At 40.0% G+C, this 25,481-nt stretch overlaps 2 protein-coding genes across 8 annotated transcripts in view; one reads left to right on the top strand and one right to left on the bottom strand.

Moving 5' to 3' along the window:
- The window catches only part of MITF (melanocyte inducing transcription factor), a 351,656-nt gene that overhangs the window by 232,546 nt on the left and 93,629 nt on the right, over window positions 1-25,481 (top strand). The window lies entirely within an intron of this gene.
- On the bottom strand, window positions 14,642-24,457 carry LOC149467075 (uncharacterized). Its single transcript, XM_089672268.1, has 2 exons — window positions 23,363-24,457; window positions 14,642-18,225 (listed from the first exon to the last, which is right to left on the bottom strand). Exon 2 carries the CDS (start codon window positions 18,221-18,223, stop codon window positions 15,506-15,508), a length of 2,718 nt encoding a protein of 905 aa, XP_089528394.1. The 5' UTR covers window positions 18,224-18,225; window positions 23,363-24,457; the 3' UTR covers window positions 14,642-15,505.

The following is a 25,481-nucleotide window of genomic DNA, read 5'->3' as shown; positions in this document are numbered from 1 at the left end:
CACACAGATGATCAAATACCACTGAAAGAAAGCTCAATTTGTGGGAAAAAAAGGATGTAAATTTACGTTAGGTGCAGTGTTGCATGACCGCGCAATTGTCAGTTAAAGTAACGCAGCGCCATAACACAAAAAATGACCTGGTCAGCAAGTGGTTAAAAGAGAAGTGTGGATTGTTGTTTTTTTTTCTTTAAATCATACTTACCTAGACATGATGCTGCATCTGTTCCCCAGAGGCCAGCCATACATGGGTCTCTAAGGCCAGCCATACATGGGTCTCTAAGGCCAGCCATACATGGGTCTCTAAGGCCAGCCATACATGGGTCTCTAAGGCCAGCCATACATGGGTCTCTAAGGCCAGCCATACATGGGTCTCTAAGGCCAGCCATACATGGGTTTCTAAGGCCAGCCATACATGGGTCTCTAAGGCCAGCCATACATGGGTTTCTAAGGCCAGCCATACATGGGTCTCTAAGGCCAGCCATACATGGGTCTCTAAGGCCAGCCATACATGGGTCTCTAAGGCCAGCCATACATGGGTCTCTAAGGCCAGCCATACATGGGTCTCTAAGGCCAGCCATACATGGGTCGAAATTCAACTGATTTTTTGTCCGCTCTGTTAGTGGGTCAATGGCACTGGCTGAATTTTGTGGTTCCTCCTCTTTTCGGTGATCAGACATGTTGGAAAATTTGTGAAAAATGACTGCTTGTCGACCCAATGATGATCAAATCGTATGATCGTTTTTCCGAAAAGAATATGCACATGAGCCATGACCTGGAAGGAACAGACGTTTTGCTTGTTATATGGGGTGAATTTTATGATTTGGTAAGCCGATTTTTGAAATCATTGATGGCACCATCGGATTACCGAGCGAACAACGTTTTAGATTTTCGGATGAAAAATCTTTCGGAATTCGAACCATGTATGGCCTGCATTAGTGTAAGAACTCACATGATCACATGACTGCTGATTGTTGAGTTCTCACAGCCACTTTGAGCACAGAGTGGTGGATGTCAGGGGCTTCAGCTCCAGACTCTGGGGTGGATCTCGACATTAAAGTCGGGATCTCTCCCCAGCCTGGACCAACTGAGTGACGTCAGCTGAAAATGGGTCACAGGAGTGTAGAACGAACTACTCTCCTGTGATCCACAGGAGACGTACAGCCAAAAGAGCTATAGCTGTACTTCTCCTTTAAGATAAATGGCAGGAATTTTCAATCTCAGATCTGTATAAAGTTGTAGTTGAAAACAGTAGCAATTTAATAAAAAAAAACTGGCACAGGAAGCAAAATATTTAGCAGATGAAGTAGTGTAGAGAATGTCAGATCGTTTTCAGTTAATCAGATTTCATAGGTACAGTGTGTTGCATAAATGTCTGTGAAATGCTAATTTGTCAGTGCCTTATATAAAGCGTACGTGCAAACGTCTTCCCGCATCTGGACAGGAAGGTTAACATTGAATCTAATTGCAGCGGATGTGTTTGCTGTGACGTATTTGCTGATCTTTGATTTATCACAACTGGATTCGGAGTTGCAAAGTCAAACGTTTGCCCTTAGTGTAAGTGTAGCTTACTGGTTCAAAGCAGAGCCATCCGGCAAACACAAAAGAACATTAAAGCTCAACTCTGGGCAACAAAAAAATTATCCCTTGCAGTGGGGCTGTGCCTGCATTGCAAAGGTTAATTGCTTGTTTTGGTCTGGGGCAGTGGTCTCCAAACCATGATACAAGACACTATTCCTCCCATTGATACCAACAATGCGCTATAATTCCTGCTGCTGACACCAAGGATGGAGCACCATTCCTCCCACTGACATCAACAATGGAGCACCATTCCTCCCACTGACATCAACAATGGAGCACTATTCCTCCCACTGACATCAACAATGGAGCACTATTCCTCCCACTGACATCAGCAATGGGACACCATTCCTCCCACTGACATCAACAGTGGGGCACAATTCCTCCCACTGATACCAACCATGGAGCACTATTCTTTCCACTGACACCAACAATTCACCATGATTCCTGCTGCTGACACCAACGATGGAGCACCATTTATCCCACTGACATCAACGATGGAGCACCATTCATCCCACTGACATCAACAATGGGGCACCATTCCTCCCACTGACATCAACCATGGAGCACAATTCCTCCCACTGACATCAACAATGAGGCACCATTCCTCCCACTGACATCAACAGTGGGGCACCATTCCTCCCACTGACATCAACAGTGGGGCACAATTCCTCCCACTGATACCAACCATGGAGCACTATTCTTCGACTGACACCAACAATGGGGGGCTGTTCCTCCTACTGACACCAGCCATGAGGCACTATTCCTTTCACTTACACCAATGAAGGTGGACTATTCCTCCCAGTGATACCAATGATGTAACCCTATTCCTCCCACTGATACCAACAACAGAACACTATTTCTCCTACTGACGCAAACAAGCGGATATTATTTCTCCCGCTGACACAAACAACAGGGCACTATTCCCCCCATTGACACAAAAGATGGGGTACTATTTCTCCCACTGACACCAACAATGGGCCATAATTCTGGCTGCTGACACCAACGACGGAGCACCATTCCTCCCACTGACATCAACCATGGAGCACCATTCCTCCCACTGACATCAACCATGGAGCACCATTCCTCCCACTGACATCAACCATGGAGCACAATTCCTCTCACTGATACCAATAATGGAGCACCATTCCTCCCACTGACATCAACAATGGAGCACCATTCTTCCCACTGACATCAACAATTGAGCACCATTCCTCCCACTGATACCAACCATGGAGCACTATTCCTTCCACTGGTCACATGCCTGATGAAGGGGTCCTGCGAGACTCCGAAACATTGCCTTGCTGTAACTATGTGATCGTTTATTAAAACTTTTGGACCCATATTGGTGATCCTCGGTGTGCTGGTGACATTCTCCCTTGCTGATTCTGTTTCCAGCCAATGGTCCCTTCAGCACCCACTTATACACACAGCCATTTTTAACGCAGGAACGTGTGTGTCTGGATTGTATGCTTCTTCTATTCCTTCCACTGACACAGTAGGGTGCTATTCCTCCTACTGACACCAACAATGGGGTGCTATTCCTCCTACTGACACCAGCCATGAGTCACTATTCCTTTCACTTACACCAATGAAGGCAGACTATTCCTTCCACTGATACCAATGATGTGGCACTATTCCTCCCATTGATACCAACAACAGGGCACTATTTCTCCTACTGACACCAACAAGAGGATATTATTCCTCCTGCTGACACAAACAACGGGGCACTATCTCCCCACTGACACAAAAAATGGGGTACTATTCCTCCCACTAAAACCAATGATGGGACACTATTTCTTTCACTGACACCACCAATGGAGTGCTCCTCCTCCCTCTAATGCCAAAGATGCATTGTTTACTCCCACTGACACCAGGACCATTTCTACTCTTAATGGCCACAGTCCGATCAGTAAATAGGCCTTTGGTTTAAAGTTTGGCAACCCCTGGCCTAGGGAAACAAGAAAAAAAAGTAAGTAGAAGATGTGTATGAAAAAGCCCATTGGAGGTCCAAGCGGCAGAAGAGCTTGTCGTCTTATGTTTAAGAAGACATACGCCTCTGGCATTTTGACCTCTGACTGGCTTTTTATATACTCCTTTCTACTTAACTGATTCAGCACCCACCTGAGAATCCACTTAGGATCCAGGACTGGGACCCCAGTGACATGGAGAGCAACCTTTTTGTTTGTTTTGAGGTAATTATCTTATTTCTAGCTAGCCACTACACTATAAGAGCTCTTCTGCCTCCCCCTCTTTTCTTCTCCAGAGGACACTCCAAGTTGCCATGGGTCTGCAACCAGCCTTTTGTGACTGAACCCTGCAGACCGTCTTGGACCAACACAACCCAATACCCCCCCCCCAAAAAAAAAGTACTTACCTGATCCTCTGCTCCTCCCCTCAGCTAGACTGGTCCTGCAGCTTCTTCTCCCATGCTCCAGCAGTCTAAGGTCCAGGCATCATCATATCCAGAGTAGGGTTCATAGCCCTGCACTGGACATTATGATGGTGGAACATTGGGGGGGGGAATCATCTGCTGAGGAAGCAAAGGATCAGGAAAGTAAAACAGTTTCTTCTCTCCCTGAGACGAAATGACCTATAAACCCATGTAGTGTGGCCACAGACCCACTGCAAAGGATCATTTTTTAGTTACCCAGAGCTGAGCTTTAAAGGACTAGGTGGTTATAGGTGGAGCCCGTTGGACTGAGTCAACCCCAGGCTTCTTGTACGTCATGGATTTTTCGACAGTGAGATCTTCTTGCCATAATTCCCAACTTGGTTGCTGTCCACCAGGGAGTTTTAGGGGGTTTTGACCAACCATTGTGTACTCTGGCAGCTCCTGTTTTATTCCCGTAACATGAATTAAATAAAAATCCTAGTTGTGGAATTGGGATTATAATGGCCAAAGGAGGTGTGCAGACCAAGGAACACAAATACGGAGCTCTGAAAGGAGTCATAAGAAACTCTTGAGTGATTACAGGGGAATCTGTAACTTTGCCAATTCAGACAACTATTTCTAGATTTTTTTGTTATTAGCCCCTGCAAATATTTGCTATTTTTAGGTTTTTAAGGCCATTTAGAAGAGGATTTTTGCAACTATAGGAATCTGACTAGAAGAATAATCAAATACAGAAGCCTGGAAACTCAACCACTAAAATCTCACATAAGCTGTAACATATTATTGTGATTTCAGAATTGATTTAATTATTTGTAAATTTGCACTTTTCATTAAAAAATATCCGATGATCTTGCCATGCCTAGTGCCACCACTTTCTGCCAACACTCTGTTCCCTTCTCCCAGATCCTGTGCGGTCACCTTTCACATGGGCTTCTAAGACAATATGTGATAAGAAATCTTACTATGGGGTCACAGGCGTAAATAAAAAAAATGTAATTCTTTATTTTATTCAAAACTAAAAAAAAATAATTGGACACAAAGAGGGACACAAAATGGTTAGAATATCTTTAGAAAATGTTATCGCCGTCTGTCTCTTCCTGCCCGGTGACAACAATTTCCCCTATTTCTTGTATGGACATAACAGTGACAGGAGGTGATCCTTTTGGGTTCACAGACAGAAATATAAAATATAATTCCCTACTTTATGCAAAACAAAAAAATACAGTTGGAGTTAGTAATTAATATCATTAAATTGAGTAGCTATTAAACATGCAATAAAAACTGTTTAGCAACAATGGTATTTGCCCTTTGACAGGACTGAAACGCGTTGCTTTCTATAAGGCATTATTATGAAATTAATTCATTATGTCCAGGTTAATATTTTGCTACAAAATAATGTAATAAATGATTGTACTTATTAGGTTAACACCCAAGCACCTTACTAGTATTTAGATGTGGTGGCTGCAATATTTGGGGTTTTTTTTGTTTTTTAGCACACTTCCTGTCCTGGGGTGACAGCACTCACCATACTGCATGTATGAAGAAGCAGCCTCTTCACCCTAGGGCAGGAATTGTTTTAGGACTACAGAACACCTACTTTTTGGATCTCCAAAACATGGGGGATTCTTCATCCCACAGACAAGATTGGAAAAATGCTAAACATTGCAGCAGGAGAGTCAAGCTCACTGGCAGAATCAACAGTATTTTGTTTTGAATGGAAAATACATAAAACTCTTTTAATGGAATATTTAAAGTCTATTAAACCCAAAAGTAAACACTTATTATATTGCAGCTTACTAATTCTTGGATGTGATAGCTGCCAGGGGTGGACTGACCATTTGGAAACTCAGGCACTGCCCGAGGGCCCAGGGTCAGTAGGGGGCCCCATGAGATGCCCCTGGTACCTTTTTCATAGGCTTTTTTGAGTTTGGGCAAGGACACAGGGGCCCCATGATCCCCTATTGCCCGGGGGCCCCATGAGTTGTCAGTCCGCCCCTGATAGCTGCATTAGCTTTTCTTTTCATCTGGTGATCCAGCCAGGAAGTCTGTTGTTTTTCAAATGAACAAGCACTCTTACAGATGTATCAGTTTACATGGATGAAACAAACCATTTAACACTGACAGGGTTAATATAATAATATAATACTATATAATAATATATATATAGACATAATAATAATAATATAAATAGAAGTTGATCATTTAATAATGATCCACTTCTATTTCTATTATTATTATTATTTTGGTTCCATTATACAGTATATTATATTTTTATTATATAATTTCATATTCTTATTATATTTTAATATGTATCCCAGTATGAAAAACCTGTTGCTGTAACTGATTAGTTGGAGTTTGGCTTCAATTTGTTAGTGTATCTAAATCTGCTAGTACATCTAACACTCCCCTTGCCCCAGACTGACAATGCTGCTGTCTGCTGTGCCTCCTGTGCTCCTTCTTCCAGAGTGGAGGCACTCTACTACCGGAGGTGTGTTACTGGACAGATCACCAGGTGAAAACAAAGGGGAAAAAAGACTTAGAAAAGAAAACTAATGCAACCACAGTGGCTAAATGGTTAGCACTTCCGCCTGGCAGTACTAGGGTTGTTGGTTTGCAGTCCCAACCATGGCACTACCTGCCTGGAGTTTGCATGTTCTCCCTGTGCCTGCGTGGCTTTCCTCCAGGTACTCCGGTTTCCTCCCACGCTCCAAAGACATGCTGGTAGGTTAATTGGCTCCTGTCTAAATTGGCCCTAGTATGTGTATGTATGAATGTAAGTTAGGGACCTTAGATTGTACACCCCTTGAGGGTTAGGGACTGATGTGAATGTACAATATATATGTAAAGCGCTGTGTAAATTGACAGTTCTATATAAGTACCTGAAATAAATAATAAATAAATAAACCACGGTATCGAATGATTAGTAATCTGCAATATGTTAAATTTTTGGCTTTGGGTTTAATACCACTATAAAAGACCAAAAAAGAGCCATTATGAGAAGTTCATAGTGAGGGTTTATGTATCCTTTACATCAGCGGTTCTCAACCTGGGGGTCGCGACCCCTTTGGGGGTCGAACGACCATTTCCCAGGGGTCGCCTAAGACCATCGGAAAACACATATTTCCGATGGTCTTAGGAACCGAGACACCGCTCCTCTGACTCAGTCGATGTGTGGGCGGGATGACACGCTGCCCTGTCACCTGGCCACACCTCCGGGATCCCTCAACAACTCCGCCTCCTCGCCGCTGATTGGCCACCGGAACTGTAGCTCAGGAGAGGCACACAGGCGGCCAATCACCGGCGAGGAGGTGGAGCTTGGAGAGGAGGAGCCGAGCGGCAGCGCGCGTAGATCTAAGAAGATCGAGGGAACTGCCGGAGTAAGTGAAGAGGAGAGCGGCCAGAGAAGGAAGACAGCTGACAGGTAAGTGAGAGAGCGAGCCCAGGCTGGAGCAGGGGTCAGCAAGGTAAGTATCATTGGTGTCAGTGGGAGGAATAGTGCCCCATCATTTGTGTGACTAATACCAACAATGGGGCACTATTTCTCCCACTGACACCAATGATGGGGCACTATTTCCTCCCCCCCCGCACTGACACCAATGATGGGGCACTATTCCTCCCCCCCACTGACACCAACGATGGGGCACTATTCCTCCCCCCCACTGACACCAACGATGGGGCACTATTCCTCCCCCCCACTGACACCAACGATGGGGCACTATTCCTCCCCCCACTGACACCAAGAATGGGGCACTATTCCTCCCCCCACCGACACCAACGATGGGGCACTATTCCCCCCCCTGACCCCAAAGATGGGGCACTATTTCCCCCTCCACCACACTGACATCAATGATGGGGCACTATTCCTCCCACTGACACCAATGATGGGGCACTATTCCTCCCACTGACACCAATGATGGGGCACTATTCCTCCCACTAACACCAATGATGGGGCACTATTCCTCCCACTGACACCAATGATGGGGCACTATTCCTCCCACTGACACCAATGATGGGGCACTATTCCTCCCACTGACACCAATGATGGGGCACTATTCCCCCCACTGACACCAATGATGGGGCACTATTCCCCCCACTGACACCAATGATGGGGCACTATTCCCCCACTGACACCAATGATGGGGCACTATTCCCCCCACTGACACCAATGTTGGGGCACTATTCCCCCCACTGACACCAATGTTGGGGCTCTATTCCTCCCACTGACACCAACGATGGGGCACTATTCCCCCCAATAACACCAACGATGGGGCACTATTCCTCCCAATGACACCAACGATGGGGCACTATTCCCCCCACTGACACCAACGATGGGGCACTATTCCCCCCAATGACACCAACGATGGGGCACTATTCCTCCCAATGACACCAACGATGGGGCACTATTCCCCCCACTGACACCAACGATGGGGCACTATTCCCCCCCACTGACACCAACGATGGGGCACTATTCCCCCCACTGACACCAACGATGGGGCACTATTCTCCCCACTGACACCAACGATGGGGCACTATTCCCCCCACTGACACCAACGATGGGGCACTATTCCCCCCACTGACACCAACGATGGGGCACTATTCCCCCCACTGACACCAACGATGGGGCACTATTCCCCCCACTGACACCAACGATGGGGCACTATTCCCCCCACTGACACCAACGATGGGGCACTATTCTCCCCACTGACAGCAACGATGGGGCACTATTCCCCCCACTGACACCAACGATGGGGCACTATTCCCCCCACTGACACCAACGATGGGGCACTATTCCTCCCACTGACACCAACGATGGGGCACTATTCCTCCCACTGACACCAACGATGGGGCACTATTCCTCCCACTGACACCAACGATGGGGCACTATTCCTCCCACTGACACCAACGATGGGGCACTATTCATCCCACTGACATCAGTGATGGGGCACTACTCCTTCCACTGACACCAATGATGTGGCACTAGTCCTCCCACTGCAAAATTACAGTTATGAAGTAGCAACGAAAATAATTTTATGGTTGGGGGTCACCACAACATGAGGAACTGTATTAAGGGGTCGCGGCATTAGAAAGGTTGAGAACCACTGCTTTACATAGTATACCTGTAGTTAGGCAGAGGGCAGTTCTGGATGACTGTGGTGAATTTAAAGTTGACCTTGTTGTTGCTATGAATATATTATTCAGGGGAACCAATAAGTAAATGACTAATTATGCAAAAATTTATATATTTTCAATAAAAATTCCATTCCGCTTGATGGCCACAAAACTTATTTTTTGTGAGTTTTTTTGTCCAATGGTATTGTATAAATTTTGGAAAATACATTTTTGTATCCATTTTTATACATTTTGGAAAATATAGCAGTGCACTTCCCCAGGCAATCTAAAAATAAATGTGAACTCAGGACACAAAGTGAAGTCGTGTAGTACTCTCAGTGGGATTATTACGCCTTTCTTACAAAGTGAAAATTATCACAGGAGCTCTCCCAGCATATAATGTGAGAAAGCTAACATTTATAACCACTTCATAATAAAAGTACATATGAAGGTGGGGAGGAGAGGAAAAAAATGGCTGAAAAGCACCTGCTGACCACATGGCTGAGGGCGCCATCTTGTTTTCTGACAATTATTTAGGCAGTACCTGTTTCTGTTACATTTATTGCAGAAGAGACACACAGAATCTCTTCTGTAATAACTGTTTAGTAACTGCAGGAGTTACACCATCCTATGTTGGCCAATCAAGATGGCCAAAGACAGCGAAAAGATGGCCAAAGACCCTTCACAAATCACCAGCTTCTTCTCCACCGCCTAAAATGCTGATCATAGTGTTTGGGTAGTTAGACTTTGTGCTGTATCATATACAATTGTAAAAACAAAAGAAAAGAGTGCAACCTACAGTATATATAATCTGAGGGGGGCATTAAGACCGTGAGTAAAGGCAAGAGAACATCAATGTATAAAAAACACTGTATATATCAATACCATGTAAATGGGACCCAATTGGGTTGTAGTAGAAGTGAAGAGATAAGGGATATTCTGTCAAACAGTTGATGACAAGTATGTAACCAGCAAGATGACAAAGGAGTGCGCTAGGACTGCTATCTTAAAGCGCATTCTCAGGAAATGCGTTGCTACAAAGCCGGGTGACGTCATCGCGCACACCCTATGGTCTGTTTTGCGTTCCAAGCCTCGGTGCTAGACCTCCTCCATCTTGCCGACCATAATGCCTGACACTGACAGATGACAGATCATCATCTAGATCAAATTTAGGTTCTTACACTGCTTGCGTTTTAACTTCTTGCTGACCTGCCAAGAGTACATATACTGCAGGAGTGCAGCACAGCCAGGCATCGTGAGGTACTGGTATGTCACGGCTTTACATCCTGGTTTTGGGCATGCACCCCCTACCGACTCTGTTGTGATTGTCCATAGCAGGAGTCTGCTGGCAAGCTACAGCCAATGATTTTAGTTGTATACCTGCTGATCAGCTGTGGCCAATCACAGAACAGAATCCTGTGTTTCCAAACACACAGAACAGCAATCTGCCTGTTTCTTCTCCCTGAAATCATCTCTGAGTTCAGGCAGAACAAACAGCCAGACCTGTGAGTAAAAGCAGCACATACAACACATGTTAGGCACACAGTTAGCATCTTGATGTTAATCCCCTCCCAGTCAGTGCCATTAGCACAGTATTAGTGTCCCTCCCTGTCAGTGTCTGTTAGCGCTAGATTTCCTGCCACGCTATCACAGTCACACTATAAACCGCTGATCACCACAATTCTTGGTATAGTGTCTATAGCTGTGTAAATGTATTTATTTATTATAGGTACCCTCTATAGCGCCATCAATTTACGCAGTGCTTTACATACACTCATCAGCTTTATTAGGTACACCTGTTCAATTGCTTGGTAACACAAATTGCTAATCAGCCAATCACATGGCAGCAACTCAATGCATTTAGGCATCTAGACATGGTGAAGACGACTTGCTGAAATTCAAATTGAGCAGTACAATGGTGAAGACAGGGGATTAAAGTGACTTTGGATATGGCATGGTTGTTGGTGCCAGATGGGCTGGTCTGAGTATCTCAGAAACTGCTGATCTTCTGGGATTTTCTCGCACAACCATCTCTAGAGCTTACAGAGAAAAAAAGAAAATATCCAGTGAGTGGCAGTTGTGTGGATGAAAATGCCTTGCTGAGGTCAGAGGAGAATGGGAAATCAATTTTAGCTGTGACATTCAGATGGTAGGGTCAGAATTTGGTGTAAACATCATGAAAGCATGGATCCAACCTGCCTTGTATCAATGGTTCAGGCTGGTGGTGGTGTAATGGATATTTTGCTGGCACTGGCACTGGCAATGTTTACCTAATAAAGTGGCCAGTGATTGTATATTCACTTTAGTCCCTAACTCTCAAGGTGCTTGCCGTCTAAGGTCCCTTCCTCACATTCTAAAGCCGATTAACCTACCAACATGCCTTTGCAGTGTAAGAGGAAACCCACACAGGCAGAACATGCAAGCTCCAGGCAAGTAATGCCATGGTTGGGATTTGAACCAACAACCCTAGTGCTGCTAGGTGGAAATGCTAACCACTTAGGCCACTGTGCTGCCCTTACATACCATTGTTTTTAGACGCTATAACGTTCACACAAATCAATTAATATGCACTTATTGGGATTTTTGTGAGCAAAAACATGTGGCAGAATACATTTTGGCATACATTTATGAAGAACTTTGATTTTTGGGGTTTTTTATTGAATGTTTTAGAACAAAAAGTAAAAAATAAAGGGTTTTTTTTGTTTATATAATGAAAAATAAAAATCACAGTGGTGATTAAATACCACCAAAAGAAAGCTCTGTTTGTGTGAAAAAAATGATAAAAAATTTCATATGGGTACAGTTTTCCATGCCCAAGCAATTGCTAGTCAAAATACCACTGTTCTGAATAGCAAAAAAAATGGCCTGGTCACAAAGGGGCTAAAACCTTCCAGAGGTCAAGTGGTTAAAAGAAGTCACGTGTACTAGTCACGTCTATAACAAAAATGTCAAGTGGTTAAAATAACTTAGATTTTTTGGGTTTTCTATTGAATGTTTTAGAACAAAAAGTAAAAAATAGAGGTTTTTTTTTTGTTTATATAATGAAAAATAAAAATCCCAGTGGTGATCAAATACCACCAAAAGAAAGCTCTATTTGTGTGAAAAAAATGATAAAAAATTTCATATGGGTACAATTTTCCATGCCCAAGCAATTGCCAGTCAAAATACCACTGTTCTGAATAGCAAAAAAAATGGTCTGGTCACAAAGGGGCTAAAGCCTTCCAGAGGTCAAGTGGTTAAAAGAAGTCAAGTGTACTAGTCACGTCTATAACAAAAAAGTCAAGTGGTTAAAAGAACTTTGATTTTTGGGGTTTTTTATTGAATGTTTTAGAACAAAAAGTAAAAAATAAAGGGTTTTTTTTGTTTATATAATGAAAAATAAAAATCCCAGTGGTGATCAAATACCACCAAAAGAAAGCTCTGTTTGTGTGAAAAAAATGATAAAAAATTTCATATGGGTACAGTTTTCCATGCCCAAGTAATTGCCAGTCAAAATACCACTGTTCTGAATAGCAAAAAAAATGGTCACAAAGGGGCTAAAACCTTCCAGAGGTCAAGTGGTTAAAAAAAATAAATTGAAATATGTATTAATGTGTAAAGAGCTGCAATATTTTGTGTCATTTATATCTGTCTAGAGTTCGACTGTAAATCCTCCTGATGTTCTTATAATGAAGGAAAGGTTTTTTGTTTCCTATCTTGAATTCTGCTAGACAGCTGATGTTCTTGCAAAGGTTAATGACATTCATTAGCAGCTGGTTACTCCTTTTTTTAAACCTAGAGAAAAACACATGATGAAGGCCTAAGGCTTGTAATTCCAACTTCTACAGAACACTGTGTTGGGTTGATGCTGTATTTCTGAAAGGAAGCAGCATATTCTGGATGGAACTAGAGAATGTCATGTGAATCCACTGCTAGTACACTGATTGCTTTATGAAAATGGAGATGGAGAGGTGACAGCGGAAGTCTTATGATCTGTCAAGTGTGCACGTGTGGGCTTATTCCTTCAGGTGCTGCTCTGGATAGGCTGAAGGGACTTTGCTGTCACTATATATAGTCCTTCATGCTGAAGACAACCGAAGCAGTGCAGTGTGCAGTGATGATGAGCTAAATTAAATAATTAATAACAACCAACCAGATCTCTCTTTGCTTGGGCTAGACCGGTGAAAGATAGATTCTAGATGATTTATATAGCTACTGTCCCTAGCTTACTGACCGGCAACCATTGTTACATGGACAAGTTGGATGGAGATATTCTGTTTCAGTTCTCAACCGTTTAGATGTGCCTTGTTAGTCCTTTTCACCAGGAGCCTTATGCAGTTGTTCATTTAATGTGGATTTTGGTGCTGAAAACCCAGAAGTTCAGCAATCATAATACTTAGGATGCCCCCCTAAATTTCTCCAACTGAATCTTTAATAGCTCACTTCCAAATTTGCTACTTTTTTGGAGAAACCCAAACAGGAAAGAAAAGGGATGCAAGTAAGGGTGGAAGGTATGTTAGTCTGCGTTTTTAGGAGGCCATACATTTGGAGGGTTGACAGCTTGCAGGATCTGGTATGAGGGGAATAGCACTAACCTAATTGGCTGATTTGGAGGGGCTATGGGGGCTGTCAGTTGGAGGAGTCCTTTGGAGCTTAGCCTGCTTTGAGTAAGCTTCTCCACCCACCACTTTTTTTCAGGCTGTTCAGGAGTAGATGTTTTTGTTTCCTGTAATCCATATCATGGCAGCATTGCTGGGTTGCAGGGTCATTGAAGGTAGACTTTCTGTGTATCATCATTGTAGATATACATACACAATACAACAGGCACCCATAGATTCTGTCAAATAAAAGGCCTCATTTTTTTCTTATACGTAATTCTATTGTTGGACTAATTCTTGCCTATACAGTAGGTGGTCTTCATCATGGTTGGTTGAACACAGGGTAGCAGGAATTTCTACTGTTCTTTGTTCTATGGGTGAATGTGTTTAGCGTTAGAGAAACATTATATAGTTACATAGTTTATAAGGTTGAAAAGGTGGTTGGGGTGTAAGTTGGGTAGCATCCTGTCTCAGGTAAGGTGTCCCTTTTCAAGTGAGGTTGAGTTGCACTGGCCTTGATATATTGGTGCTATAGGCCGTATATGCAGATAATTCTTTAAAAAATTGTCATTGAGGTGGGTGGTATGACTGCAGGCCTATTTACAGGGATGGTTCACAGTTACATAATGTGTTTCCTGTTATTGTCCTTTAAAAACTTTGCTATGTTGTATTGTATTTATATTAAATTTAAGCTTGATTGTGTTTATAATTAAAGGTTTCAATGGCTATTCAATTCCAAATCAACCTATAGTCTGGTGTATTGGAGGGTTTTGGTATGAATTGGGGTTGTAGATGTACTGTATGCCGAATGGCTCCATTGGTACTACCCTAGACATGTGTTTTTGTGAAATGCTGGAAAGGGCACTAACACTATGCCTAATTCCTATTTTGAAGGCTGTTAGATTTCCAGAGTTATGAAAAAACTCTATTAATATTTCTAGGTTCTTGTAGATGGTTGTGGGAAGAAATCCTTATGAAAACCAGGTCAGTATGAGCAGTGTGACTTTATTTGATCACACACCAAAAATACAAAGTCAATAAAAAACAGTAAATTCAGATATATGTAGCTTACAAGAAAATAAAAATAAAGAATAAATTGCCTTGGATATTAGGAAATAATGTAGTTCCTTTGCATAGCTTAGATAGAAGTTTTCTTGGCCTAGTTTAAGAAATGACCATGTGCTATTCTTTTGTTCTTTGTCCAAGCATGTGCTTTGAGTAAGAGTGTGTGAAAAGAATGTCTCTGTGTGTGTGAGTGAATGAAGTGAAGTGTCGTCTATCTGAGAGGCTTCTGCCTCGTAGTTTGAAAAGCTGCATACTTAAAATGCATGAGAAATTAGATCCTCCCATTAAGCTTTGTTTCAAATTCGCGGGCTTCTAAACTACTCCCAAAATCACTCCTAGTTTGAATAGAAACAGATGTTCCCATTCAAACCACCAAGTCATTATCATGATTGACATATGGACCATGAGAAAGGTTTCTGAAGTTCTTATATTACATACAACTGTCAAAAACCATGATTTATGACTACAATTTAAACTCTCAGACTCATTAAACGAATTCACAGTATGGTATACATTACATGAGTATTTTAAAAGAAAACATAACTTTAAACCTCTACTGATTACCTAGACTCAAACACAAATAATTCACATCTGACCACTTACATACAAAACCTCACATTCACATCCAATTAATAGGGAATATATATATATATATATTCTGCCAGCATATATTTCAAAAACTACTAAAGACCGAATTAAAGTTTGGATATTAAAAAATTAATATTACATTCCCCTCTGAAATATGAAATTCATATTAATTTATAACAAGCACACATCATTTATATCACAAACACTCAGGTTTTGATTTAGTAATCTCAAATGTATCATTATTTGTAACTGAGTCAGCATAACCAGAAAGTAGTTTCCTCTGAAGTATATCTTGTAATAGATTATCTCCTTTCCTAATTTCACTTCTAATTCGCTTATAGAAACTATTCATTTTACACATCAAACATAATTGAAATATAATACATAATATGATAATAATAAAAATAATTATTACAGGATGTAATAAAATATTTCCTGCTGCAGATGCAATTGAAGTTTTTCCCAACATTGATACAGTACGTTTAAATTTTGACCACCAAGAATGACCTGAAAATTGAGACCATTCATGTTCTATATCTTTTAAACTTCCTTGTTCATGTTTAAATAATATTTCTGCTTTTTGAAGTTCATCTGATAATGCTATCAGTAAACCTTCATCTTTTTGAATAACATTTGCCCAATCTCTCCATGGGAATTCATCCACTTGAGATATATTGTACTGTATGGGAAGAGCACTTATATTTTTCATAAGCATGTTTGTTAAATTCATTCTCATCCCATTAACACTTATTGCTGAAATATCTCCTTCTATACAGAACAAACCTCGACTTAAGTTTTCTGTATGTGTACAAGAAGAGAAGAAGGATTGAACCCTTTCTGAGTCAGACATAACTTGAAAACAAACTTTCTTTTTATCTACAATTGAGATTAACTCAGAAGTGGTTTTAACCTTTTCTATCCTTGCTGAACATAGAGTATGGTTATGGTAACAAGAATGAAATATACCTTTGTCTTGATTAGGTAGACAAATCACTTTAGACTGAAATTGTAAACATGAAGACAGATCCAATTGTTCTAACTCAAAATTATTATCAGTAAATGCAAAATCTGTATATTGCAGATGATAATATAGTAACTGTGTGTTGCTAACTGGTAATCCCAAGACAGTGATTGGAACCAACATTTGTTCTTTTCCTGCTACAGGAATCATTGAAGAACTATAACATATGTTCTGATAACATCCAATCCACTTATTTACCCACAGATCAGTATGGTTTATGGCATATACATACTCTCTTGGTAAATTTTGTACAATACCTATAGGAGTTATTCCACTTTGAAAAGCTTGAGCTATTATTTTAAAATTTGTGGAATATTCCATCTGAATTTCTAAACATGCTCTGGCTATATGGGAATGCTGTTCACTTGACATTAAATTAAGAGTAATATTCTCTAAGTGTAATATAGATGGACCCATAATATTGGCTGTTTTAATCACCATATTTTCCAATATTTGATTCAAATTTCTTTGTACTTTAATACTATTGCTTCCCACTAAACCGGCTGTCTCGAGATCAGACTTTAGTGTACTAATGTCCATGCTATTTGTAATACTACCAATAGAACCTATTCCTCCTAAAATACCTTCAACTATACCACGTTTATTCCTGTGAGGATTCCTAATATCAGTACCAAACCATCTTTCAATACCTAATTCCATGTTAACCAGATGTTCTTTACATTGTGGAAACCTTGTTGAGATTTTCCATTCTGAAATGTTAAAGTTCCACACTATAATAACAAACTTTCCTTCTCTCAACAGACGTCTGGTCTGGAAATGGTTAATTTGGAAGGGACTGGCTGGAATAAATTTCTTATCCGTACACTGAGTTCTTTTAGGGGATAGTACAATTACATTTGTATTTACACATTTCTTTGGATAATTTTCTATTGATATGCAGCATTCATATATACCTGTATCATTAATTGATATAGTGTTTTGATGATACACAAAGTTATCATTATCCCAGTTCAAATTACCAAAAATACTTTTATGGATAACATCAGTTTTATCATGAAGAAAACTTCCCAAAAATTCACCATTCCTTTTCCAAGTTAATAATGAATTTTGAGGTAGGTGTATTTGTATACTACACATCAAATTCAGATTATCCTTTCCTTCTACAAGTCTTAATGATTGAGGAGATATTTTTATCTCTGGGACAATCAAATCTACCACAGTAACAATTACTTTGACTTTAGTTTGAACCAAAGCTCTTGTCACTTGGAAATCCCATATTTTCACTATGTCCTCTTTTTCATTACCATTAATATTCAAATGTTCAGGATCAAGAAAGTGTGAATAACTTTGTAATTGATACCAAATATCTGTTTTAGAACTTCCTATATTTCCAGTATTTAACATGTCTATGGAAATATCTCCTGACCAAATAGTAGGTTCGTTTCCCTTTAAAACTATTAACCAGTATCCCATATCGGATAAATTACATTCAAAGTTACTAGTTTCGTTATTGATCCTATAAAATCCTTGCATTTTAACAAATTTTGATTTAGACTCTATTTTAGCTCTAACTTCAATATCATTATTATGAACGAAATACAATTCCGAACAACAAGTTCTACCATAACCTATGCACATATATCCTAGCAAGTCTTCAGCTGTATTAATGTTACTGTCTTTAGGAAAAAATCTTTTGTTCCTAATAAGTGTAGTGTTTTTCTTATGTAGGGCTTCAGTCTTGTTAACTTCTGCATTGCTGGAAAAGTTTATGTTGTAGATTACTAATATTGTCATTGTCACTAAGAAAAAAATCGATCCTGTAATAAGTCTTTTCTTTTTACTGCTTTGATGTTCCTTATGTTCTTTTGTTGTAATGTTTATTTTTCTTTGAAATCTGCGATGCTTTGTTTCTTCCGGATTATTGAAATCCATGTCTGCAAAAGAAATGCAGTATCATTATCTCGGTATAAACAATTTGCATTGGTCACTGTGCATCCACATTGTTTGTTGTCTGCGCGCATTTTTTACTGAATTAAGAGGTCTTTGCACTTGTACCATTACTCCTTGAACATCCAAAATATCAAATGGACCTTCCCAGTTGCTTTGCCATGGTCCAGTTTTTCTGAAAGTTTTTACCATTACTTGTCCTCCTTTTTCGAACTTAGAAGAATGTGGAGGAACCATTTTTTGCATGCGAGTAGCTGCATGTGGTACAATAGTGTTCAGATTGTCTTGCAACATCTGTAACCACTTTGTTTTTTCTATTGCCTCTTTTTGCGGCGTTGACAAAAACGGTTCATGGGGAAAAACAATACGCATTTTCCTTCCTGTCATTAACTCAAAAGGAGAATACTGTGTTGCAGAAGATGTTGTACTTCTGACACTCATCAGAACTAATGGTACAGCATCAACCCAAGTATTTCCTCTGTCTAATAACATTTTTGCAATCCTTGATTTGACAGTCCTATTCATTCTTTCCACAATACCTGCAGATTGTGGATGATAGGGCACATGAAATCTCTGTTGTATACCCAAGATTTTACACATTGCCTGCATTATTTTACCTGTGAAGTGGGTTCCTCTGTCACTACTGAGGTTTGTTGGTATACCCCAGACTGGAAAAACATGATTAAGTAGCATTTTAGCAGTTGTTAATGCATCATCTTTGCGAACAGGCAAGATTTCAATCCATTTTGAAAAAACATCAACTACAACTAAAGCATACCTGTACCCATTTTTACCTGTAGGTAACGGTCCTATATAGTCTAGTTGTAATGTGGACCATGGTCCATCTGCTGGAGGAGTTCTTTGTAATGGAGGTTTTTGACCCTTTGGTCGAGGATTCACTTGAGCACAGATTAGACAAGATTGAACTACACTGTCTACTGTTTCTTCCATTTTGTCCCAATAAAATTTTTCCTTGAGTATTTCAAGCAATCTTTGTTTACCTATGTGACCTAAGCTTTCGTGATTGTACTTTGTAAATTCTACCTGTAGATGCTGCGGTATAACAGGACGCAGAAACCCTTGTAAGTCATGAAACAAAATTCCGTATTCACATACAAAGGGAAATTTTGGATCAACCTGAGAAGCAGAAAGAGATGGATCCCTTTTCTGTTCTTCTGCAAAGGAGGGAATCTGTGTGTCTGTCTTCCTAACAACATTAACTGAGACTGGTTCAGACTGCATCACTGGTACTCCGTGTAAAGCTGCTTCCTTTGCTAAGAGATCAGCTGTTCTATTGCCTACACTCATCTCATCATTGTCCTTCCTATGAGATGGAATTTTTACAATTGCATAGGCAATAGGATTTTCCTCTGCTAGCTTAAAAATTGATTCAAGTGTCTCTTTGTGCACTAGGACTTTGTTAGATGCATCTACAAAACCTCTACGTTTCCAAATTGGTAAATAATCTGTCAGGGAACGTACAACATATGAACTGTCACTGTAGATCACTAATGGACTTCTGTTCTCTTCCTTGTCTAATGTCAACACAGTTTTTACTGCTTCAAGTTCTGCCCTTTGAGCTGAAAAATGTCCTGGCAATTTGTGTTGTATGGAATAATTACGCTCTGGATACCAAATTGAATATCCACTGTAATAATTACCTGACATACAGTATCTAGAACCATCAACAAATACGGGTTCATCAATTTTCTCTGCCTCTCTACGGAAAAGAGGAGAGGAAGTTTCTTGGACTTCACATAGACATTCATGTTCTAACCCGTTGTATTCCATCAACTGAGGTAGGACATACTTGGCATTATGTTCAACCTGTATTTGCTTAGGTGATAGAGCCAACAACCATTGAGAAAATCTTTGGTTGGAAACTCCAGGAACATTTTTCTCAAAAAGAAACTTCAAAGTGCTATGTGGAGTTTGTAGAATAATTTTGTTGAATCCTACAATATGCTCTGTTGCTTTTACTGCATAATGTACTCCCACAAGTTGTCTGACACAATCATCAAAACCTTTCTCTACTGGGGTAAGCAGACGTGAGAAGTATCCAAGACTTCTCCAGACTCCTCCCTGTTTCTGAATCAAGACAGCTGAGATAGCAGTTTCTGAAGCATGCACTTGCAAAGCAAATGGTGATTGCTTATCAACAGTAGCCAAAGCTGGAGCTGTTTGCAAATCATTTTTCAACATCTCAAAAGCTTTTTGCTGTATTTCTGTCCAGGGACCAAATACATTTTCCTCATTGTACTTCAACAAATCATACAATGGTTTGGCTTTTTCTGCAAATGATTCGATAAAATCTCTAGAGAAATTTACCAAACCCAAAAACTGTCTCAGTGCTTTGAATGTTGTTGGTACAGGAAGTGACGCAATAGACTCAATTCTTTCCTGTAAAGGCTGTCTCTTTCCTGGACCAATCAGAACTCCAAGAAATTTTACTTCATTTTTCATGAGCTGAACTTTGCGTGTATTCAGCTTGAGACCTTCATCTTGCAGAAGTGTAAACAATTCTGCTAAGAGAGTCCTGTGTTCAGTGTCAGAATTCGTCATAAGCAAAATATCATCTACATATTGAATTAAACAATCAGGTCTAGAAAATTTAGACAAAACATTTGCTAATGCCTGATGAAATATAGATGGAGAAGAATGGAAGCCTTGAGGAAGACGATTGAAACAATACTGGACATTTTTGTGGACAAATGAAAACTTGTATTGGCAACTCTCAGCCAATTTAATACTAAAAAATCCATTTGCAATGTCAAGAACAGAGAACACTTTCGCATTGGCATTTATTTGTGACATGATGTCTGGAGTTTCTGCCACAATGGGTGTACAACTTGGAGTGTATTTGTTTAACATTCTTAGATCTATCAATAATCTATATGCACTAGGGTCATCACGCTTTGCCACTACCCACAAAGGATTATTAGTAACTGAATTAGCTTTCCTGATGATACCCTGTTCCAAAAATTCTTGTATGATTACTGATACAGGTTCATCAGATTCTGGCGGCAACTTGTATTGTTTTAATGGGGGATGGTCTTTGCCTTGAATATTAACTTCAATATTTTTGAACAATCCAGCTTCATTTTTACCTTGACTCCACAGTTTTTTGTGTAGTTGTACTAACTGTTTCAATTCCAGATTATCTCCAGTATCTGGCCATTTATAGTCAGCATCAATTGCTTCTGTCAAACAGATGCTACCGACTTCACAATAATCTGTTGGGTCAATTACCATAGGCTTACGATTAGCAGAGCCCTGCCAAACAATGCCATTGGCTAAATCAAGTATCCACCCTCTTTGAGACAAAACATCAGCACCAATAATGTTCTCTGATCCTTGACAATACCAAAAATCTATTTCCATTTGCGAACATCCTGGTATTTCAAAAGACACATTTTTACATTTTTTAGCTTGAACATCACCTTTTCCATTGAAACCTACAACTGTGCATACTGTTGCATTAGATGGAATTGGTATTTTCATGCCTAAAACGCTTATTTGGGCTCCACTATCCAATAAAATAGAAGATTTCTGTCCATTAATTTTAGCTTTTACATAAGGGCGGCCACACTTGTCCAAGAAAATTGGAGCTACATATTCCAGACAATGGAGTTCAACTTCCTTTTCTTTTGCTAGTCATGGTGAAGGTAATAATGGCTGTCTTGAAGTACTGGATGAATGTGAGTTGTTCACATTTCCTCCATTACTAATTGACATTTCACTAATCTCTCTGATCAGAGGAGCGTAGGGTGAAGATGACTTAACTTCCTGTGAACGAATTGGAGCTGACGGTTCAGGAGAAATAAGTCCATTTTCTTTACCCAAATTTCTCATCTGAATGTCTTTCAAAAACTTCCTACACTGCCATTTCAAATGCCCTGGTTTTGCACAATAGTAACAAGTGAGTGGTCTTTGATTCCCTTGTCTTACTCTGTCATTCCTGCGGGGGGCAGCATTTCCTGTCTTGACTTTATCCTGACTGTCAGTCTTAGGATAATTATTCTCAATTAAAGCAATTTTTGGTCTTACATTATTTAGCTTTAATTGTCTCCTAATTTTGTCAATAATATAGGCAGCGTCATCCAAATTATCCTTTTCATTAGCAATCAATAAAGATGCTGGATCAAGGTACTTAAATTTTTTTACAAAATCCTTGACCATAGCAGGGGTCTCATCTTGTAAATTAAAAATCATCCTGTATGCCTTAGAAAATCTAATCCTAAAATCATATGGATCATCATTAATAGTAGCTCTTAAGGAGTCTAAAATTTCCAAACTAGGTGTCTCCTCTCCTGTTGTGAACAGTAATAACTGTCGTAGTCTATCAGTAGCATTGCTATGAATTTCTATATCATCCTCATTCATGAAAGGAGTCTTGACTAACCTACGAGCCATAAAACTGGGGATCCACAACCCAAAAATGCGATTTCTTTGCTCATCAGTTAATTGAAACCTATCACAAAAATTCTCAAAAACATCGGAATTATGGAATGAATTTTCTCTCATGTTATATGCTGGTATATCCTTCAATATTTTCATTAACTGATCCTGAATCTGTAACTTCAACTTAGATGCTCTAGCAAGTAATTTCTCTCTCTGTACATTAGCTTCACTGCCTACTTCATCACCCCTGGGTGAGTCCGGGATAAATGAGGCCTGGGCCGTTTCTGATTGTTTTTTCTTCGACACCACAGCTATTTGCTTATTTTTTAATATTGCAACATTTTGAGATTCAATTTCTTGCTCAAGATGTTCAATATAGGTACAAAAAGTTTCACAGTTTGCACAATTGGATTCAACAGTATCCTGCATGTCTGTACTCTGTAAGACATTTTTGCTATCTGTCTGAACAACACAAACCACATTTTTCTCTGGCAATTCAAACACCATAGAATTGAAAACTCTAACTAGCTTCACAATGTTACGCAATTTTCTTTTCATCTTATTAAACGTAAATCTAGAGCTATCAATATCAACATTAGCCTGCATACATTGATCATACATAGCTTTCCATAAACCAGTATCAGAAGCATGGCTAGCTAAACCTTGAAATTCCAATTTACTTTCATTAGCTAATGAATCAATAAATTCCATTTTTCTACTCACCGAATGTAGTAAATTTCCTCTTTTGTCCTGACTTAGAGACTTTTCTGGTCACCACTTGAATCCTCAGATCTCCACAACCAACGTTTTCCGTTCCAGGTTCTGCAATCTTTCCGAAGCTTAATCAATAGAAATAGTTCATCGCAATCCCCTCTGAGGAAGCGAGAAGAAATTGAAAAAACGTGGAAAAATCGAATGGCTGGCACTCGCCAATAATGTTAGATTTCCAGAGTTATGAAAAAACTCTATTAATATTTCTAGGTTCTTGTAGATGGTTGTGGGAAGAAATCCTTATGAAAACCAGGTCAGTATGAGCAGTGTGACTTTATTTGATCACACACCAAAAATACAAAGTCAATAAAAAACAGTAAATTCAGATATATGTAGCTTACAAGAAAATAAAAATAAAGAATAAATTGCCTTGGATATTAGGAAATAATGTAGTTCCTTTGCATAGCTTAGATAGAAGTTTTCTTGGCCTAGTTTAAGAAATGACCATGTGCTATTCTTTTGTTCTTTGTCCAAGCATGTGCTTTGAGTAAGAGTGTGTGAAAAGAATGTCTCTGTGTGTGTGAGTGAATGAAGTGAAGTGTCGTCTATCTGAGAGGCTTCTGCCTCGTAGTTTGAAAAGCTGCATACTTAAAATGCATGAGAAATTAGATCCTCCCATTAAGCTTTGTTTCAAATTCGCGGGCTTCTAAACTACTCCCAAAATCACTCCTAGTTTGAATAGAAACAGATGTTCCCATTCAAACCACCAAGTCATTATCATGATTGACATATGGACCATGAGAAAGGTTTCTGAAGTTCTTATATTACATACAACTGTCAAAAACCATGATTTATGACTACAATTTAAACTCTCAGACTCATTAAACGAATTCACAGTATGGTATACATTACATGAGTATTTTAAAAGAAAACATAACTTTAAACCTCTACTGATTACCTAGACTCAAACACAAATAATTCACATCTGACCACTTACATACAAAACCTCACATTCACATCCAATTAATAGGGAATATATATATATATATATTCTGCCAGCATATATTTCAAAAACTACTAAAGACCGAATTAAAGTTTGGATATTAAAAAATTAATAAAGGCCCTCTCTTCATGCTGAAATCCATACCTCCCAGTTGGTAAAATGATCTGTCAAGAACCTGCTGGTCACTGCCTTCCCCTAAACATTCTGCCTGTTCAGTACAGTTCAGTACACTGAGGCACAGCAAACGACTGGGTAATAGTAGACAGTTGGCTTATATAGGAGGTGCTAAAGAATAGCACTTTGATGGCACTTTTCCTCTCTTCCCAGTCAGGTTTAGTTTTGCAAGGTCAAAAGCAAAGGCATATTTTTGCTGTGTTTTTACTTTTGAGTGAGAAAGAACTTTGCACTTCTAGGTCTCAGTATAGCCCCTTGCTGAGTCTTCTAACAACATACTGTAAGAATAAATCTCATTAGGAAGCTGCTGTTCCAAGCAATATGTCCGGAACCGTGAAACCTCCTTCTTTACAACCATATGGCATTCCCAATTATGTGGAGAGTCCTACGTTTTGAGAGTGAAGTAAATGACGCACTAATGCCCTCTGCGTTGACCTTCTAAGTGAAGGTATCTTCCCTTCTTATGAGGGACTCCACCCCACCACTTATGTTGCTTGAATGCTTCAAAGCCCTATCTGTAAGCACCAGAGTTTAAAGCCTGTCATTATTTTTTTAGTCCTCCAGCCAGGGGGCTATAAAAGCATCTCAGTCTACAATACTCACCTTCTCTCTGGCACTATACCCTGCAGTGCAGTGTCACTAAATGTCCCCAGTCTTCTGGTCTGATTGATGCCATTGTCATTCAACCTGCAAGACTGAAGACATACTCTTAGAGCTGGCCAACATAATTGAGAATCACCCACCCCCAGGAGAAGACCTGAACAGGATATGACCAGCCTGAAGACATCTGGAGATGGTAAGTATGAAAATAATAAAAGCGAGAAATAAATACAGAGGGGGGTGGTCTACAGGAGGTGAGGAGATGGCATTTGGAGGTGTGAAGGGTGAGCCCAAGGATGGGCTTTTAAAGCAGACCCTTTCCCAGAGAATTTCATTGTGTGTCATTATTGGGGG

This window comes from Staurois parvus, unplaced genomic scaffold (genome assembly GCF_062004578.1).
Source record: "Staurois parvus isolate SC_StPar_1 unplaced genomic scaffold, SC_StPar_1.0 ptg000124l, whole genome shotgun sequence".
In the NCBI taxonomy this organism is placed as follows: Eukaryota; Metazoa; Chordata; class Amphibia; order Anura; family Ranidae; genus Staurois; species Staurois parvus.
Note: the sequence above shows the minus strand (reverse complement) of the source record. Positions and strands in the feature narration are given on the sequence as shown.

What these genes read in the sequence shown, in the direction of transcription:
- LOC149467075 (XM_089672268.1), bottom strand. Translation starts at nt 18,223, where the DNA reads ATGGATTTCAATAATCCGGAAGAAACAAAGCATCGCAGATTTCAAAGA.